Below are 20,553 nucleotides of genomic sequence, written 5' to 3'. Positions count from 1 at the left end.
GCGGAGGTATGGTGACGCATGGCCCCATTTCGTTTGAAATGGGAACTCAATAATAATTATCATCATTACCACCCCACCGTTGCAGCTACCAGCCACTAGGGCTGCAAAGAAACGACTTATCTCACCACCAGAAAGACTTCCATGCTACGTCAGCCATCTGAGTTATGCACCCTGGTTAAGCTTACGAATGTTCAACGGTCGATTTTCAGCAGTAGGACACGGGACACAGAAAAACACATCACAATTGAACACCCTGTTAGGAATTTGTATACTTATAATCTCGAGCACGATCATGCTGAGTCGCATGCAAAACGCACGCACTTCAAATTTGTTGCCTCACTGTAAGCGACCGCCAGGTGTCACAGAGAAAGTGTGCATCGCCGTCCTTCTTCTCATTGTGATTCCGTCACTTGTCTATTCTGGCGCTTCTTTTGCGGTAGCACTTTCCAGCTTAAGCTTTTCTTAGCCAACGAAAACGCAGGAATGATTGTTGAGCAGTAAATAAATGTTCTGCATTTGCGTTTATTAGCAAGATTGCGTTTATCGCCATAACCTTTCTCATCGTCGCATGAAAGTTTCTGTAGAGTGAGGGCCGATAGCTGTATAGAAGCAGGCAATGGTAATTGCTTGATGTGTTTTGCAGAGAATGGAAGGAATGAATCATTGGATGTATGAAGACATCATGGCCGACCATCTGGCACTGGCCCCTTATCTGCAGGTACGAGCGAGTCTAGTTGCACTTTTTGAGATATGCAATTTGGTCACGAGCGCAATGTCCAGTGGGTTTTGAGTGTCCGAGAATGTCTTCTAATTTAAAACTATCTCCATGATGGTTCGTGCGTAACCGTCTCTCGGCATAATATGCGGTGTACTCTGGCAAGGTGGTGAACACAATTACAATTGTCGAAGTTTTTCTTGACAGTATGTTTATTTTTTGTTGAAGCTAACTCGTAATCTCAGACACTGAAGTGTTAGGCGTGAGAAACAAATGGTGTTTTCTAAAAAGCATGCCAGGTTACTATGTCAGCGCATAATTTTCAGCGTCTACTAAGCTTTAAATCAGGTGAGAGGACCGTTTACATTAGACTGGATGAATGATATTTCAATCGCCCGGCTTAGTTCACACTCACAAAAACAGCAAATAACGCCATCTTTTGAAGCTAACGAAGCTTAAAACTGCATGTTGGCTGGAGTAGTGGCAATTCAGACGGCCCCCTTACGATACCACATTGGGATGCAATGGCACCAATATACTTGTACATTCGTTATCAGTTGTCACGCAAATGTATGTTATCCATTCGTCCGTGCCACTCTCCAACTATGTTACCGGATAAGTTGGCCGCACTGCCTTGATTGTACCAACGTGTATGTGTAATCTTTTGAACAGTCGTGACTCATGGCGAATGTTGAACTTGTATCAGTATCAGTTGGAAAGCATTGAGAGTATATGAGGCAAGCAAGCAAACAAATAAATAGATGTTGGCTGCTCGGCGGACACCGGCCGCTTCTAACGATGAGTAAAGTGTCATTGGACTAAACTTCAAGGGTCGAAAAAAACTGGCAGCCCCATGAAGCAAAGAGCGCGTAAGCAGGCTCTCCGTCAGAGGTCTATGTTGAGAAAATGTCTTGAACTAAAACAGTTCGTGCGGCATTGTTTGATGAAACATACCACTCTAATGATCCGCAGTTTCTTTCTGGAAGTTTGTTATATGACTTACTGTGACCACGTGGGGATGTAGAACTGGCCATTCTCTCTCTCTCTTTCTCTGCAGCTTTTCCTTAACCTGAGCCAAAGCGCTGCCACTGACCCCTACCTCGTCGCGCGTGGATTCGCCCCTTACGTTGCCGAGCACGTGGCATTCTTCTTCTACGCTGAGGTGCTGTCATTTTGCTTCTCCGCTTTACAAGCAGACCACAATAAGTACGAGCCGTTTGAAGGCTGCATGAGTGAACGCGAAACGCCCAGAAACTCTGTTAAAAACATTATGGTATGTTGGTATCTTGGCAGGGCAAACTGACTTTCACTGATATCCTTATCCTTTATGGAAATTTGCTGCATTTGTTTCTTGACAGCGATATTTTCATTATGATATAATCGGAACAAAATATCGCATGTAGTCACTACGTGCGAGCATCGCTTCATACGTACTTGCATTCCCTGACTGCAACATCTACCTTTGCAGTCATCCTGCGAACCGTACACCAACCACGCCGGAAAGCCCAGAAGCGCAGCCCTTCCTTCCCAAACCAGGTCAGCTCTTCCTACACCTATTGATTTTATTGGAACACGCTGCGCGCTGATCCGCAAACATAGTAGCATCATTGTCTAAAACTTGCTAAAATACTCAATAACAATGAATAACATGCCTCATAAATAACTATAACAACATACTGATGGTTAACTAAAGCACAGGGTATGGCCTGGACTGGACAAGCGCAGTCGCACACATCCCAACCAAATAGGCATATAAAAAACGTGCGAAAACCATCAATGATTAAGGTTGATGTTAGCTAGTAGCTGAACGCTTCCAGCAAGCTGTTTGCGAAATTAAATGAATTATGAACCCGACGATGTATCTGTGTTGCGGTGACGACATGAAGGCTTCGTTTGTTGCTTCATTGCATGATTCCTCAGAGAACAGACCCGTCAACCAGCATATCTGTAGCGGTAATACGGTATGTCGCCATACATATATATCGATTCGCCGCGTGTGTGTTGCCTCCACCGGTGCAAGCGCGGGCGTGGAAGGCAACTGGCATCTTGCTCACTCGCGCGGCAGCACGCTCCTCTCAAAGAACTGTTGCAGTTTAGCGTGTCCTCCAACCATGGTAACGCGACAGCACACTTACATTTCCTACGAGCATTTCTATCGACGAGGAATGTCTCACCACAACCGACCACCACGGAAACAGGTGAAAGGGCCTATACAAATTGCAAAAATGCGTCTCTTAAATTGCAATGGTAATACACGGCAGTTCGTAGCAATTCAATTCGATGTGCCACCGCTCACAAGTAGCACATCAATCTTCCATCGACAGCGTCTGAAAGAGGTTGGCGTTTTTTTTTAGAGAACGCGCATCGGGCATGAGTGGATGAAATCAAGCACAAGCTTCCCACTGTCAGTCTCTCCCCATCGACGCGTTGTGCTAGCTGTTTGCCTTAATTCGCTACGGGCGACTTAACCAGTTCAAGTCATCAGCGCTTACGGCGTCAAGGTGATACATCTACCTTAGGTATATCATGCTCGTTACAATTCGTGCTATAACGCTAAGAGTGATTATGTGACGTGACGCTTATTCCTGCCTCTACGTAGCTCACGAAAACGATGAGTAAGAACAATGATGTGACTTGCTGCCGTCGCATACGTGTAACTGCGGCCTATGGAGTTGTGAGCGCGGAAATTGATTTTTTTATGTTGCCATGCTGCCAAAGTCTAAATGTACGCTTTACGGCGGTATTTCTTTTATGGGGTTTTACGTGCCAAAACCACTTTCTGATTATGAGGCATGCCGTAGTGGAGGAATCCGGCAATTTAGACCACCTGGGGTTCTTTAACGTGCACCTAAATCTAAGCACACGGGTGTTTTCGCATTTCGGCCCCATCGAAATGCGGCCGCCGTGGCCGGGATTCGATCCCGCGACCTCGTGCTCAGTAGCCCAACACCATAGCCACAGAGCAACCATGGTGGGTTACGACGATATGATCCCTTTGGGTATTACCAGAGGTTGCCGGAGGCTACGCTAGTCTTTAGACCAGTGATTGACAGTTTTCTCGCTTCACGTCCAATGTGCGCAGGATCAATGGAGCCCTCTCCCAGTACGCACCGTTCGCCGTCAGCTTCTTCTGTCCCTACGGTTCTGCATTGGCCAAAGAACCATGCGAGCTGTACCGTCGGAACACAAGGGCAACGGACTTATAATTAAAGTGAAACCATTGCCGATGATCATAAGATGATTAAGAATGCGGGCGTTTTTTTTATTCCATACCTGGTTCACATGTGCAGGATAAGCAACGGGTTAGTATACTTTATCCGTTTCTTACGCTATTATATAAATGAAGACAATACTAAAGTCTGTACACAATGTTTTTGAGGCCATGTTCTTTTAATTTTCTGAGATAATCAGTTGCTTCACAGCGTCATAACGTCGCAGAGAGTGGCGCCAGCCATCATCTATACCCCCCAATGACTATGCCGACATCATCTTGCAGCAGTGAAATGAGCCAAGTCGACACTACCGGGTTCGCTCGTTTTGAATTGACCGAGTATAAAGAACTGCTGGTGGCAGATGCTATCGCGCGTGCAGTCGCAAGAGTTCTTTGTGGAATCTGAAGCTTTAAATGGGGGGCTCGCGGGCGGCGCGATGCCGTGTCCACTCCATGGTCACGTTATTTCGCCAACTGTACTGGTAGTTACGGGGCCCGTTTTTGTCGACAAAGCCCGCTGCGAATATCTCTTTGAGATGCGCTATTTCGTACTCAGGCCAAGTGCAGCTTTGTGTGATGTTAAAGTGAATGCTCAGAGGTGTATGCAGCCTTCGTCGGATAAAGAAGCGCAGAACATAGAGCAGCTGCGCAGCCGTTTTTCGTGCCATCGTCGCCATGGTGTCGTGGTTGAATTGCCATCATACTGTCCTGGCAATGCTGTTGTCAATGCCACGTGCCCGTCGACATCTCCATATTCCTCGCGCCGCTGTCCTTAGGCCAGTGTGGCCGTTGTAATCATTACGTTGTCATGCCAACTAAGAAAACATGTCTGCAATAATTTGTGCCGCCATCGTGAAGCACCGCTATCGAGGTCTTTCTTATTTTATTATTTGTTTCTACACAATGACTTGTTGTTATGCTTCTTTTACTAGTATTTATAACAATAGCAGCTGATTTAAGACCGTAAATGCACACACACCTGACTTCTGTACACTGTTCGGTGTATTTATGTTGGCGTGCTGTACTTGTTATGCGCCTTGTCTGCCAGTATTTGGGGGTGCAGACCTCGTCAAGCCTGATGAATGGTTTTTTGTCTGCACCCACCAAATGTCTTTGATACTGAAATAAAATGACTGACTGATTGACATTGATTGATTGATTGATTGATTGATTGATTGATGCAGTGCTAATGTGTGCATTTCATTTCTGTAGGCTTGTTTGGCTATGATAATTCATAGTATTACAGTGCGTTAAAGCTGGTGAAGCATTCCATGGCATCGATGCGCTAAACGCAGGGGTCATAGGTCCGAACGTCGCTACCGCCAAAAGTTTTTCCTTTCGAATATATTGACACTTGTACTTGTTTGCCTTTTTCACCCGCCGTGGTTGCTCAGTGGCTATGGTGTTAGGCTGGTGAGCACGAGGTCGCGGGATCGAATCCCGGCCTCGGCGGCCGCATTTCGATGGGGGCGAAATGCGAAAACACCCGTGTATTTAGATTTAGGTGCACGTTAAAGAACCCCAGGTGGTCGAAATTTCCGGAGTCCTCCACTACGGCGTGCCTCATAATCAGAAAGTGGTTTTGGCACGTAAAACCCCATCATTTAATTTTTTTTGTTTGCCTTTTCCGGCTGACCGCTTGCCATCGCCTAACAAATGTTATCGCACAGCACAAGACGCGCCTGCATGTATCGCAAGTTTCTGGAATGTTATGGATGCTTCTATCCGCTGTCTGTGACCGAAACTTGTGTAATCTGATTTCATGTATGCGCGACGCGAATGGTGTAGAACTTTATGGAATACACGTTGGTCCCAGCGATTACTCTGGAACATTCGACGACTGATGCATAAAAGCCAACGTGCTTGACCCGCTGATCGGATTTTAGACGATCGCCGAGTGTGTTCGCCACTATCGTTGTTGATTGAGTGCAGCCTGCTTTTGAGGGCACAAGTTCGCCTAATAAAACACTAGTTTCGTTAATCACTGTTTTGCTGCCTTCCCCGTCACTGCTACGCGACAATATTGTTGTATTTTGATGATTAATTTCTACGTAGCGACTGCCGCGGATAAGTTAGAACGCATGCTAGAGCTTGCGCGAACGAGGAACGCATGGTTAACCCAGGCTTCCGAGAGCGAGAGCGAGGACGACCTGCCGTCGCGGCGAAACACTCTCCACTCGCACAACGCCTAGCGCCAGCGCGGCAGCAGGTGTACCTTTTCGTCCGCTCTGCTCCGTCGAAACTTGCACATGGCGTGGCGTTGCAGCCATTCGGTCCGTGCTGGTCTTCATGGATCTCTTAGGTGCCGACTCGGGTCGCTCTAGATGTGCCAGTTGGTATGGGCTCCTTTATGTTGATAAAAAAGTTGATTTAAAGTTTTGCGATGCTAAGCGGATTCAAACCCCTATCACAAGGGCTCTTCGAGGACAGCAATCCGATGCCATAGCACGCTGTGTAACAAACGCACTTCGCACTTGTTATGTGCCACTTTTCAATAGACGTCTTTCTCGTCCAAGGTTAGGCGAGTTGCGCCGTGGATGCACAGGGTATGTGTCGCTCTTCAATGAACCTCTCGCCAACTTCGGTCACTGTGTATGTGCCGCTGGGTGCGCGCGAAGCCAAGAAACTATTATCGACGTTCGCACTGGCCGGCTTGCCACTCCTCTCGCCTCGGTGGCCGCGCGCAGACTTCTCGGCAGCACCACCACACGGCGCAGCGTGTCCAAAGATTGCGCGAGGGAGGAACACGGATGCCACATGACGCGTTTGTAAGTGTTCGCACGCACACGTGTGCCGTGCATATTAGAGACTTTTAGCGTGTCCGGTATTCGGGCAAGCGCGGGCGGTTTTCCGGTTTAACGGGGGCGTCAAGGTGAGCGGCCAGACTGGTGGCGCAAAGCTCAACCACACAAACACAGAGCTAATTACTGGTTTTTGCTTAGCTGCTGGCGTAAATTTTCGACAGTGGCGTAATCGTGTTCACAATTACGCCGCTGCCAAAAATTTGCACGAGTGGCGAAGCAGGATATGGTGAGTTATTGCAGTTTTAGCTGTGCGTTTGTCTGGTTGAGCTCTACAACACCAGGCGGCTTCACCGCTCACGTTTACGCCCCGACCATCCGGTAATCCGCCCAAACCGCTCCCGTTTACCGGAATAGCGTACAAGCTAAAAGTCTCTATTAAAGGCCACGCGCAGGCTCCGCGGTGACGGCGCTAGATGGCATCGAGTGTTTCTATGAAAGCGCGAAAGAGGAGTCCCTCTGCAGCAAAGGTCTCATGCAAAACTTGTTTCGACGGTGTCAATACGTTGTGTCGCTATACTAATTCAATGCTGAACGCATTACCGTCGATACTCGTAGCGAGATGGGCTCTGCCGAATTTCGTTTCAGTGTGTTCGCAGAATTAGTTTGGAATCTGATCGTAATTGAGCTAGTTCTGAAAGTAAATGTATTTAGTTTTTTTAGTGAGAGGACACCTTTTATTTCGAGAAACGTTTGGTGCATCTTAAGTAGGGCCGGTCTCCAGCCAGTGGCTAATAGAAGATGGTGGGCTTGAATTTGTTCCGTTTCTTTTACGTTGAGGAACTTCGATCTCGGACTGTTTCTAACTTCCTCATTGAGGGTCTGCACGAACCAACCGTATGCTCATTTATAATGTAAGTGAATAGTTGACATATTTAAGCAGATATTTTTGCCTCGAACTACAGTTGACGGTAACAATCTTGATGAACACGTGTTCTTTCTCGGAAATTTCTTTGCTGTAGTTCAAGAAAGTCTGGAACTGGTCCTGTACAAGTCATATCTTTACTCATCCCTTACGACCTGACAATGGGTCAACAGTATAGGCAAAAGTCATTTGTGAACCACCGCCGCGCCAAAACTATCGTGCCATGGAAGCGAGGCAAGGAAGAAGAGGAAGACAGCTCGCTCCATCTCTCAGACGAAGCCAGCAATCATGGACGAGGAGCTCTCGGAACTTGAAAGCGGCGCGGTGATGAGAGACCATGTCCTGGATATGATGAACGTTTGCTATCTCGACCTGCTGGACCAGTCGCTGCTCAAAGGCGAACAGCAGCAGGTGGCCATGGACACTGGCGCTGAGTGGTTGCCTGACACCACCACGCTGCTGCCGATGGCATCGGAAGGGAGCCTACCTCCGCGACGAAAACCCTGCCACACTGCGCTTCCCGGTGAAAATCAGCGACTGACCGATAAACAAGGTGAGTGGAATTACACGACCAACAAAAGTACTTAGAGTTAGGCGCCGTATGGACTACTCAATACATGTTCCGAATGATAACCGTAAGTCAACATCCACGTAGAGGACGTTAGATGAAGAAACTCACATTTCCCTACGATTGTTAGAGCAGCGGTGGTGCGTTCTTCTTGCGCGGCTATTACAATGCGCGGTCGTGAACAGCTTAGAGCAGAAGTATTTGCCTATTCACCCTTACGATCCTATGCGCGAGTTTCGCAGGCCACTTGGTCTTGAAAAGCGCACGGCATCGAAACATATCTGCACTGTATTGAGGCATATGTGAATATAACATACTTCGCAAAGAACTAGGCTGATGATGCTGCCACTCTTCCCTATGTTCCGTGCGCGAGAGGCATATGACATCTTTTGGGATCTTGTAGCCTATTTCATAGTACTAAAAATTGGCCTAATGTCCCCAATAAATGTACATCAGAGACTACTATGTATTGAGTTACTTTATGTGTACTTGGTCCATAGACTCGCTCCTCCAGCGAGCCCCTCGTAACGAAGCCAGTTTTAACGTTCCTGTGAGGCACTGGACTGGGATACTTTTATCCCTTTTTTTTTGTTGCATGTGGCGCTTTTTTGTGTGTTGTCTGTGTGTGACGGTCACTGTGCGCATCATTTCTCATTTTATTTGCGGATTGGCGTACTTGTGAAGTATACTTCTGCAGTTATAATTGAAGTTTCTTAACACATTCTGTTGGCTATCTTAGAAATGTAGATTGGTTATAACGTTTTTACCTCTAAAAGACAGGCGGGTCATTGATTCGAAAACGAAACGTATTTCTGTCAGGTGTGGTCCAATCATGTTTGGCGTGCTGGAAACGGCGATTCGGCCCGCTATTTTTATACATGGTTTACTGCATATCAGGCAGTATTGAAATTTTGAGTTTATGCCGTGTGCGAGACACCGTGAGTCCTGGAGGATAGCCTAAATGGATTAAGAATGACAAAGTTGCATGAAAAGTCAATGCTTGCGGTCGTGTAACCTCCTATTGCATGTTCAAGTTCAATTCTATATGTTAATAGGGACATCTAAAACATTAATCGAAACCACCTTATTATTTAAATTCAGATTCTGATACACATTGCTGTATTCTTAAGTATCTCCGACAGTATGGGTCTATTAAAAATGACCCGCCGTGGTTGCTCAGTGGCTACGGTGTTGGGCTGGTGAGCATGAGGTCGCGGGATCGAATCCCGGCCACGGCGGCCACATTTCGATGGGGGCGAAATGCGAAAACACACGTGTGTTTAGATTTAGGTGCATGTTAAAGAACCCCAGGTGGTCAAAATTTCCGCAGTCCTCCACTACGGCGTGCCTCATAATCAGAAAGTGGTTTTGGCACGTAAAACCCCAAATATTATTATTATTTCTATTAAAAATGGGATATTAAGATATTAAGGTGAATATGGCAGGTATGTTGAAAGTGGCTAGTCGATACAAGGTGCTCTTTTCTCAAAATTTTTCTCTCTTTGGCCTCGTCAAATATTGATCCGGACTTACTTTGTCGCTTACTTGAGCGGTGTTTCAACTGGCATATGCATTATGGGACCCTTCATTGTACGGCCTGTTAACGCTTTCGAACAAACAAGTGACGCTGTCGCAATGTTTTTTTCTGCAGGCGACAGTGCGGTCACGCCGAGCAAGTCCGGCGAGTTGAAGGCCAAGGACGGATGGCGATCCTTCCTGAGCAAGGCTCCCCGGCCTGTGGCCCTCATCTACATCGTGCTGGCTGTAGCCATCGCGATCCTGTTCGCGTACGCGATCATTACCACCGCCCGCCTTTCTCCCGATCGTGCCCGGCAGGGCCTGGTGCAGTCATCTAACAACACGGATGCCGCTTCGGGCTAAAGAATGCGCACCAATGCGCATGAAAAATTTCATTTCTTTTCGAAATACACTTTGTAGAGATGAATGTGATCGAAGACGCATCCATGTCGTGTTCCGAATAAGGATAGCACTTGACTCGAAGATGCTGTAACCAATCAGGATTTATCTGATGGCGTTCACAGCGAAGGATATATTAAGTGTCGGATTACAGAACTTGGAGTATTTGCTTACAATATTGTGCTTTTCTTAGGAACAGTGGAAGTTGTTTTGGATTGGAATGTTTGAATGTTTACCTTGCCTTCATTCTTCGCTTTTCTTACCTGTAACAATTATTCGCCGTAAGAACATGATAGCTTTCGCGGGAGAATATTCTCATATGTTGGGTGGACTGTAATACTTATTAAGGTTTATTATTTGCTGGGCCATTCAAACGTGTCCAGTGTTATTTACTTTTAGAGGCGAGCAAGAAGAGATTCGCCACTACGGATGTTGATGCAGGTAGTGCAACCTGTGAACCGCCATCCCAAAATGTTTAGTTAACAACGCTAATCCCGGTAATTAGTGCTGTTCTTGTAAACTCTACAATAATAGATACTTTTGCAACGAAGCATTTGAAGACTTATGATTACACACAATCAAAAAGGAAATGAAACATGTAAAAACACTAACAGCTTTGCTACAGAGAGTAGCTGAGCCTTTCTGGAGTCGACGACCTAATATCACCTGCTGCCTACGGCACACAATCACCACAATTATTTAAAACATTCACCGCCAATCCACTACGGTGAAGGTGGTTTGTCAGCGAATCTGTAGATATGTTGCGCCTAATGTAGGGCAACTTCTCAAATACTGATCCCATGATGTGCTCCCATTACGCACATTGCTCTTCAAAGTGATATATGACACAAACGCTGATTTCAATGCAGTTTACAAAGCCTTTTTTATTTATTACTTTGAAGTTGCTGCTATAGCTGCTTTGTGGCCGCTATGATACATACACCTGTATTGCGTTGTTATTTGGGAAATTATCTTGCCTAGAATTAAATCGTCATGACCCATGTACGCTAGATGGTTGAATCGCATCATTGACCTAACCGAGGCCAAACTCTTCCACGAAGTGGGTGAATCACTGCTTCGCTTCCGCTTATGAGATTAGTGCTGTGTAGTTTCCGACAACGACTGCCGGCGAGGGAATGGCGGCAACCTACGTTGGACCAACACGGAAGTGCACGCATCTTGCCATCGGTCAAGTGGTTTTATGTTTTTTTTATAGTTTGCGGTTCGTATTGAAACCAAACCTGTGCTGTATGTTCGCTTCTTGCTTCTGCCTTACGGGGCTATGAGCCATAGCTACTGGGCCTGCGATGCCACTCGGATCGGCCCACTGGGCTTTCTGTCGACGTGACGGACGCGAGAATGTCCCGGGATCCTAGCCATAGACAGCATTGCTCTAATACCTTCGATTCTGTGGTCGGTTTCAGCTTTTCTAGACGGTAATTTTCGCACAAAGAAACTATCGTACTAGTCCTGCCCAACGCCCCATTTTTTTTTTCACAGGAAAGCGATGCTCGAGAGATAAAGCTCGCACAATATTGAACCGAACAATGTAGTGTGGCTGAGCGGCAAACTTTAGTTTACTTAAATATTTTGCACATGTGGGTCCACTGCAGGCCGCCACTTTTTCTGTTGCCTTCATGTATGACATACCATCAACGCCTTGGCTAATTTCACTTTTAATAATCGCAATATGTTCCATATACATTTTCAAACAGATCCATCGAAGATAATCTATTTTTCCGCCAGTAAGATATATATAGATGGTACGCTTTCTTGCCGTCTCCTGGCGGCTCACGCGAAAAACGACAGCTAGATAAAGAATAAAGATAGTAACCGTAATGCAAGTATCTGTTTTTCACTGTTTCCCAGATAACGTAATGTACTATTCTCCACTTCACACCTTGCTAATGTCGCGTTGTAACTAAGGATAAGGTTTATACAAACCGCAATTCATATGTGTGCTTCGTATTTTGCTTCCCCACTTGGGGGAAACTTTAACTGAGGAGTTAGCATTGCGAGCTTATATAAGTACACAGCGCAAGATTATATTTTTTGCCACTTTTGAAGATGTGACGTTCAGTACTTTTAAATAAAGAATACTATGTAAGTTTCCTTGGTAAATAAAATTAGTATGATTGTTTATTATCCAAAGGTATTATACTGTAATACTCGCCAGCCCATATATGGTGTAATCAAAGTGCATAAGAATGTGGCAGCACAGGCCGCCTACACCATCTTCCGCGAGTCACAGTTGCGAAACGCCTGTGTATTGCGGGGCCTAGCTCCGCTCGGAGTCACCAGTAGCGCGTTGCTGCTACTGGTGACTGCTAAATGCAACAGTAACCTTCTCCATCTCGCGATTAACTGAGGCTAAATTTCATGCGCCCCCACGAATAAACGAAGCCGGAACCGCTGCTTTGTGCACCATTGCGTATTTGTCAAGAACGCGGTATTCTCAAGCGGCGTACTGCTTCGAAACCAAAATATTCGCCGAGCACATCTCCTCTTCTCGCGGCGATGTGCGTTTCAAATCTGAGCTGCGTGTCCTAAACATTTGCTCATACGTTCTCGAGTATTCGACTGAAGCATCTAATACAACCTTGTATTGAATTGCTATACACCGGATTCGTAGCGTCCACAAGAAAACGGGTCTGAGAAATTTAAGCTCAGGTACTAGTGTTGTTCACCAAAGCTGATAAGCGTCCATGCACGCAACTAGTCAGCACGGTGGTTGCTCCATTCGCAGTGCCTTCTTGCTTCGAGCGTGCGCACTGAAACTGTGCGAATCAGGTTACACATGCGTGTCCCTTGAAAAGGAAAAACAAACGTGATCGGCAGTTAGGTTCAGGGTCAGGAACGATTCATTCTGGGAGAGCTGTTTTGTGCAACTAGCAGCTGCAAGTATGAAATTTTCGTAAGATATCTGCTGTCGCGGCGGTCAGCCGTGTTGCTCAGGTTAGAACTCCAACACCAACTTTGGGCCGTCGAGCAAGCCATGGAGGCCGTACGGGACTGACAGCTCCCAGTGGCCATCTACGTGGGCCCAGGTCCGGGCCTCCCGATCACCGGATTCCAAATGAAGTTATGTCACTCATTCACATATAGCGCGTTGCCCGTGTTCTCTCCCACTCGCGCTCCCCGCACTGCTTAACACATGTAAATTACAAAATGAAAATAAGTTTCCCGATGCTATCCACGATTCCACTATCTTATGGATTCACGTGGCTCTGATTAACAAAAACCGGGCCCTTCGGTTTCCCCTCTTCTCGTTCATCGCAACTACTAGAAGCGCTGGTTCCTGCTCGAGCGTCTACGGGGATGAATGGGCGTCAGTGTGTGAGGCCCGTTTCGGCACGTTTACGACCTCGCATGCTCCAACTCTTCCTTGCTGAGTATCCGTTTTAGTGTCAATCTTAAGATTCCATTGCATGCCGCTACGATTTTCGACGAGCCACCGCAAGCTAAGTAACGGAAAGCGGACCAATTGCAACCGGCTGCACCATCCTCCGCATGCGGTTATCGATTTTCAGTGCGCTGGCTCGGCCCCATCAAAAGCCTCTCCACTTGAGCGTGCTCCTGGCCTGCTGGCAGCCAATTAGGTAAGACAAGCCGCACAGTGCAGGCAATGTTATTGTTTTTTAAAGGAAACAAAAGAGACATCCTACAAACAAGGAGAGCATTTGATTGGTATCTTCAGATAACCCTGCGGGTGACCGCCCGATGCTTGCGTCGGCGGTTACGCAAATTTGACCTCATGAGAGTGGAATAAAAACATATTTGAATAGTTTTACGTTATAGGGCCCATGATCGCAATTGAGCTGGTTCTACACAAGAAAATATTTATACTTTTTTTTAGTAAGAGGAAACCCTCTTACTAAAACGCCTAACGTTTGGCACGTCCTAATTAGGGCCGATCTCCAATAAATGGATACGACAAGATTGTGCGCTGGAATTTGTTCTGTTTCTTTTACGATGAGGTAACTTGGATCTCGGACCGTTTCCAACTTCCTTGTCGAACGTCCGCGCGAACCAACCGTGCACTCATTTATACGCGAATTGTACGTGAATAGTCAATATATTTAAGTAGATATTCTTCTGTCGAACTACAGTTGACGGTAACATTCTTGATCCGCACGTGTTCTTTCTCAGAAATTTCTTTGTTCTATTTCAAGAAAGTCTCGAACTAGTCCTGCATAGGTCGTATTTTTACCCAACCCTTACGGCTTAAGAAGGGGCCAACAGTATAGACAAAACTTATTTGTCAACCACCACCACGCCAGAGCTACTGTACCGTGGAAGCGAGGCAAAGATGAAGAGGAAGACAGCTCGCTCCATCTCTCAGACGAAGCCAGCAATCATGGACGAGGAGCTCTCCGAGCTCGAAAGCGGCGCGGAGATGAGAGACCATACCCTGGATATGATGAACGTTTGCTATCTAGACCTGCTGGACCAATCGTTGCTCAAGGGCGAACAGCAGCAGGTGGCCATGGACACGGGCGCTGGTTGGTTGCCTGACACCACCTCGCTGCTGCCGACGGCATCGGAAGGCAGCCTACCTCTGCGGCGAAGCCTCTGCCACACTGCGATTCCCGGTGACAATCAGCGACTGGCCGATAAACAAGGTGAGTGGACTTGCACGACCACCAAAAATGCTTAGAGTTAGGCGCCGTATGGACTACTCAATACATGTTGCGAATGATAACCATAAGTCAACATGCACGTAGAGAGCGTTAGATGAAGACACTCATGTTTCTCTACAATTTTCGATCAGCGGTGGTGCCTTCTTCATGCGCGGCTATTACAATGTGTGGTCGTGAACAGCTCAGAACAGAAGTATTTGAATATTCACACTTACGATCCTATGTGCGAGTTTCGCAGGCCGCTTGATCTTGGAAAGCGCATGGCATTGAAACATATTTGTACCGTATTGAGGTATATGTGAACATAATATACTGCGTAAAGAACGAGGCTGATAATACTGCCACTCTTTCCTATGTTCCGTGTGCGAGTGGCATGTGACATTTTTTGGGATCTTGTAGCCTATTCAAGCTACTAAAAACTGACCAAATGGCCGCATTAAATATACATCAGAAACCACTATGTCTTGAGCTACAATACCTATACTTGTTCCAGAGACTCGCTCCTCCAGCGAGCCCCTCGCAACGAAGCTAGTTTTAACGTTCCTGTGAGGCACTGGAATGAGATACTTTATACACTTTTTATGTTGCACGTGGCGCTTTTTGTGTGTTGTCTGTGTACGGCGGTCAGTGTGCGCATCATTTTTTGCCATTTTATTTGTGGATTAGCAGCTTGTGAAGTATACTTCTGCAGTTATAATTGAAGTTTCGTAACAGATTCTGTTGCATATCTTAGACATACAGATCGGTTTTAACGTTTTCTCCTCTAAAAGACAGGTGGGTCATTGTTTCAAAAGCCAAACGCATTTCCGTCAGGTGTGGTCCAATCATGTTTGGCGTGCTGGAAACGGCGAGTCGGCCTGCTATTTTTATACATGGTTTGCTGCATACCTGGCAGTATTTAAAGTTTGAGTTTATGCCGTGTGCGAGACACCGTGAGTGCTGGAGGATAGCCTACTTCAATTAAAGATCACAAAGTTGCATGAAAAGGTAATTAATCATGGGTTTTTACTTGGCAAAACCACTTTCTGATTATGAGGCACGCCATAGTGGAGGACTCCGGAAATTTAGACTACCTGGGTTTCTTTAACGTGCACCTAAATCTAAGTACACGGGTGTTTGCGCATTTCGCCCCTATCAAAATGCGGCCGCCATGGCCGGGATTCGATCCTGCGACCTCTGCTCAGCAGCCCAACACCATTGCATGAAAAGTCAATGCTTGCGGTCGTCTGACCTTCTATTGCATGTTCAAGTTAAATTCCATATGTTAATAGGGACATCTAAAACATTCATCGGAACCACCTGATTAATTAAATTCAGATTCTGATAAACATTGCTGTATTCCTAAGTATCTCCGACAGTATAGGTCTATTAAACATGGAATTTTAAGATATTCAGGTGAATAAGGCAGGTATGTTGAAAGTGTCTAGTCGATACAGGTTGCTCTTTTCCCAAACTTTTTCTCTCTTTGGACTCGTCAAATATTGATCCGGACTTATGTTGTCGCTTACTTGAGCGGTATTCCAACTCGCATATGTGTTATCGGACCTTTCATTGTACGGTCTGTTAACGCTTTCGAACAAACAAATCAAGCTGTCGCAATCTTTTATTCGGCAGGCGACAGTGCGGTCACGCCGAGCAAGTCCGGCGAGTTGAAGGCCAAGGACGGATGGCGATCCTTCCTGAGCAAGGCTCCGCGTCCTGTGGCCCTCATCTACATCGTGCTGGCTGTAGCCATCGCGATCCTGTTCGCGTACGCGATCATTGCCACCGCCCGCCTTTCTCCCGATCGTGCGAGGCAGGGCCCGGTGCAGTCATCTAACAACACGGATGCCGCTTCGGGCTAAAGAATGCGCACCAATGCGCATAAAAAATTTCATTTCTTTTCGAAATACACTTTGTAGAGATGAATGTGATCTAAGACGCATTCATTTCATGTTCCAATTAAGGATAGCACTTGACTCGAAGATGCTGTAACCAATTAGGATTAATCTGATAGCATTCACAGCGAAGGATACATTAAGTGTCGGATTACAGAACTTGGAGTATTCGCTTATAATATTGTGCTCTTCTTTGAAACAGTGAAAGTTGCTTCGGATTGGAATGTTTAAATGTTTACCTTGCTTTTATTCTTCGCTTATCTTACCTATAACAATTATTCGTCGTAAGAACATGATAGCTTTTGCGGGAGTATATTCTCATATGTTGGTTGGACTGTAATATTTATTAAGGTTTATTATTTGCTGGGCCATTCAAACGTGTCCAGTGTTGTTTACTTTTACAGGCGAGCAAGAAGAGATTCGCCACTACGGATGTTGATGGAGGTAGTGCAACCTGTGAACCGCCATCCAAAAATGTTTAGTTAACAACGCTAATCCCGGTAATTAGTGCTGTTCTTGTAACCTCGACACTAATAGATGCTTTTGCAACGAAGCAGTTGAAGCCTTATGATTATAGACAATCAAAAAGAAAATTAAACCTGTAAAAACACTTACAGCTTTGCTACAGAGAGTAGCTGAGGCTTTCTGGAGTCGACAACTCGATATCACCCTCCTACCTACGACACACAATCGCCGCTATTATTTTGAAAAATTCACCGCCAATCCACTGCTGTGAAGGTGGTTTGTCAGCGAATCTGTAGATATCTTGTGCCTAATGTACGGCAACTTCTCAAATACTGATCCCATGATGTGCTCCCATTACGCACATCGCTCTTCAAAGTGATATATGACATAAACGCTGATTTCAATGCAGTTTACAAAGCCTTTTTTATTTATTACTTTGAAGTTGCTGCTATACCTGCTTTGTGGTCGCTATGATACATTTACCTGCATTCCGTTGTTATTTGGGAAATTATCTTGCCCAGAATTAAATCGTCATGACCCGTCTACGCTAGTGGGTTGAATCTCATCATTGACCTAACCGAGGCCAAACTCTGCCACGAAGTGGGTGAATCACTGCTTTGTTTCCGGTTATGAGATTTGTGCTTTGTAGTTTCCGACAACGACTGCCGACGAGGGATTGGCGGCAACGTACGTTGGACCAACACGAAAGTGCACGCATCTCGCCATCAGTCAAATGGTTTTATGTTTTTTTTTTAATTTGCGGTTCGTATTGAAACCAAACCTGTGCTGTATGTTCGCTTCTTGCTTCTGCCTTACGGGGGTATGAGCCATAGCTCCTGGCCCTGCAATGTCACCCGGATCGGCCCACTGGGTTCTCTGTCAACTTGACGGACGCGAAAACGTCCCGGTATCATAGGCATAGACAGCGTTGCTGCAATACCTTCGATACTGTGGTCGTTTTCAGATTTACTAGGCGGTACGTATTTTCGCACAAAGAAACTAGCGCACTAGTCCGGCCCGACGCTCCATTTTTTTTTCACAGGAAAGCGATGCGCGAGAGATAAAGGTCGCACGATTTTGAACCAAACAATGCAGTATGGCTGAGCGGCAAACTTAAATTTACTTAAATATTTAGTACATGTGGCTCCACTGCACGTTGCCACTTCTGTTGCCTTCATATATGACATACTGTCAACGCCTTCACTAAGTTCAATTTTAATAATCGCAATATGTTCCGTATACATTTTCAAACAGATCCATCGAAGATAATCTATTTTTCCGCCAGTAAAATGTTTATAGATGGTACGCTTTCTTGGCGTCCCCTGGCGGCTTACGCGAAAAACGATAGCAAAATATAGATGAAAGATTCTAACCGTAATGGAAGTATGTGTCTTTCACTGTTTCCCAGAAAAGGTAATGTACTATTCTCCACTTCACACCTTGCTAATGTCGCGTTGTAACTAAGGATAATGTTTATACAAACCGCAGTTCATTTGTGTGCTTCGTATTTTGCGTCTGTACTTGGGGAAATTTTGGCTTAGGAGTTAGCGTTGCTAGCATATATAAGTACACAGTGCAGGACTATATATATATATATCTTGCTACTTTTGAGAATGTGAAGTTCAGTACCTTTAAATAAAGAATACTATGTAATTTTCTTTTGTAAATAAGATTGGTAGGATTGTTTATTATCCGAAAGTTCTTATACTGTAATACTCGCCAGACCATATAGGGGATAATCAAGGTGCATAATAATGTGGCAGCACGGGCCACCTACACCATCTTCCGCGAGTCACAGTTGCGAAATGCCAGTATGTTGCGGGGCCTAGCGCCGCTCGGAGTCACCAATAGCACCTTGCGGCTACTGGTGACTCCTAAATACAACAGTAACCTTCACCATCTAGCGATTAACTAAAGCTAAATTTCACGCGCCCCCACAAATCATCGAAGCCGGAACCGCTGCTTTGTGCACCATTGCGTATTCATCAAGAACGCGGTATTCTCATGCGGCGTACTACTTGATCGTGATCTGCAATTACGTTGAGGGTCAGGAACTATTCACTCCGGGAGAGCTGTTTGGTGCAGCTAGCAGCCACAACTATAAAATTTTCGTGAGGTATACGCGGGCGCGGCGGTCATCCGTGTTGCTTAGGTTAGAACTCCAACATCAACTTTGGGCGGTCCAGCAAGCCATGGAGGCCGTACGGGACTGGCAACTCCCAGTGGCCATCTACGTGGCCCCAGGTCCGGGCCTCCCGATCACCGGATTCCAAATGAAGTTATCTCACTCATTCATATATAGCGCGTTGCCCGTGTTCTCTCCCACTCGCGTTCCCTGCACTGCTTAACACATATAAATTAAAAAAATGAAAATAAATTTCCCGATGCTATCCACGATTCCACTATCTTATGGACTCACGTGGCTGAGATTAACAAAAACCGGGCCCTTCAGTTTCCCCTCTTCTCGTTAATCGCAACAACTAGAAGCGCTGGTTACTACTCGATCGTCTACGGGGCTGAATGGGCGTCAGTGTGGGAGGCCCGTTTCGGCACGTTTACGACCTCGCTCCGCCAACTCTTCTTTGCTGAGTATCTGTTTTAGTGTCATTCTTAAGCTTCCATTGCATGTCGCCACGATTTTCGACCAGCCACCACAAGCTAAGTAACGTAAAGTGGACCAATCGCACACGGCGGCACCAACCTCCGCATGCGGTTATCGATTTTCACTGCGCTGGCTCGGCCCCATCGAAAGCCTCTCCACTTGAGCGTGCTCCTGGCCTCCTGGCAGCCAATTAGATAAGACCAGCCGCACAGTGTAGGTAATGTTATTGGTTCTTAAAGGAAACAAAGGTGACCTCCTACAAACGAGGAGAGCGTTTGATTGGTATCTTCAGACAACCCTGCGGGTGACCGCCCGATGCTTGCGCCGGCGGTTACACAAATTTGACGTAAAGAGATTGGAACAAAAACATATTTGAATAGTTTTACATTATAGGTCCCATGATCGCAATTGAACTAGTTCTATATAAGCAAATATTTATAGATTTTTAGTAAGAGGAAACCGTCTTTCTAAAACGCCTAAATTTTGGCGCATCCTAATTAGGGCCGATCTCCAACAAATGGCAACGACAAGACGGTGCGCTTGAATTTCTTCTGTTTCTATTACGATTAGTAACTCGGATGTCGGACCGTTTCCAACTTCCTTGTCGAATGTCCGCGCGAACCAACCGTGTACTCATTTATACGCGAATTGTACGTGAATAGTCGATATATTTAAGTAGATATTGTTGCGTCGAACTACAGTTGACGGTAACATTCGTCATCCGCACGTGTTCTTTCTCAGAAATTTCTTTGTTCTATTTCAAGAAACTCTAGAACTAGTCCTGCATAGGTCGTATTTTTACCCACCCCTTACGACTTAAGAAGGGCCCACAGTACAGACAAAAGTCATTTGTCAACCACCGCCAAACCAGAGCCATCGTGCCATGGAAGCG

General features: G+C 45.9%; 2 protein-coding genes across 3 annotated transcripts in view; both read left to right on the top strand.

The window, feature by feature from the left end:
- LOC135907414 (uncharacterized) overlaps positions 1 to 11,080 on the top strand; it is a 45,920-nt gene extending 34,840 nt beyond the window's left edge. The window contains exons 21-25 of one of the 2 annotated variants that reach the window (XM_065439100.2): positions 644 to 718; positions 1,773 to 1,877; positions 2,184 to 2,251; positions 7,690 to 8,145; positions 9,812 to 11,080. In XM_065439100.2, coding sequence (XP_065295172.1) covers positions 644 to 718; positions 1,773 to 1,877; positions 2,184 to 2,251; positions 7,690 to 7,906 — 465 coding nt within the window. In that variant the 3' untranslated portion in view covers positions 7,907 to 8,145; positions 9,812 to 11,080. Of the gene's footprint in view, positions 1 to 643; positions 719 to 1,772; positions 1,878 to 2,183; positions 2,252 to 3,797; positions 4,018 to 7,689; positions 8,146 to 9,811 lie in introns of those variants that run through there. The other variant, XM_070528148.1, reaches the window with a different exon arrangement.
- Positions 11,081 to 14,388: 3,308 nt separating this feature from the next.
- Positions 14,389 to 17,147, top strand: LOC135907413 (uncharacterized). Its single transcript, XM_065439099.1, has 2 exons — positions 14,389 to 14,699; positions 16,332 to 17,147. Exons 1-2 carry the CDS (start codon positions 14,435 to 14,437, stop codon positions 16,559 to 16,561), a joined length of 495 nt encoding a protein of 164 aa, XP_065295171.1. The 5' UTR covers positions 14,389 to 14,434; the 3' UTR covers positions 16,562 to 17,147.
- Positions 17,148 to 20,553: the final 3,406 nt, after the last annotated feature.

This window comes from Dermacentor albipictus, chromosome 10 (genome assembly GCF_038994185.2).
Source record: "Dermacentor albipictus isolate Rhodes 1998 colony chromosome 10, USDA_Dalb.pri_finalv2, whole genome shotgun sequence".
NCBI lineage: Eukaryota > Metazoa > Arthropoda > Arachnida > Ixodida > Ixodidae > Dermacentor > Dermacentor albipictus.
This window is presented reverse-complemented; position numbering and strand designations above follow the sequence as displayed.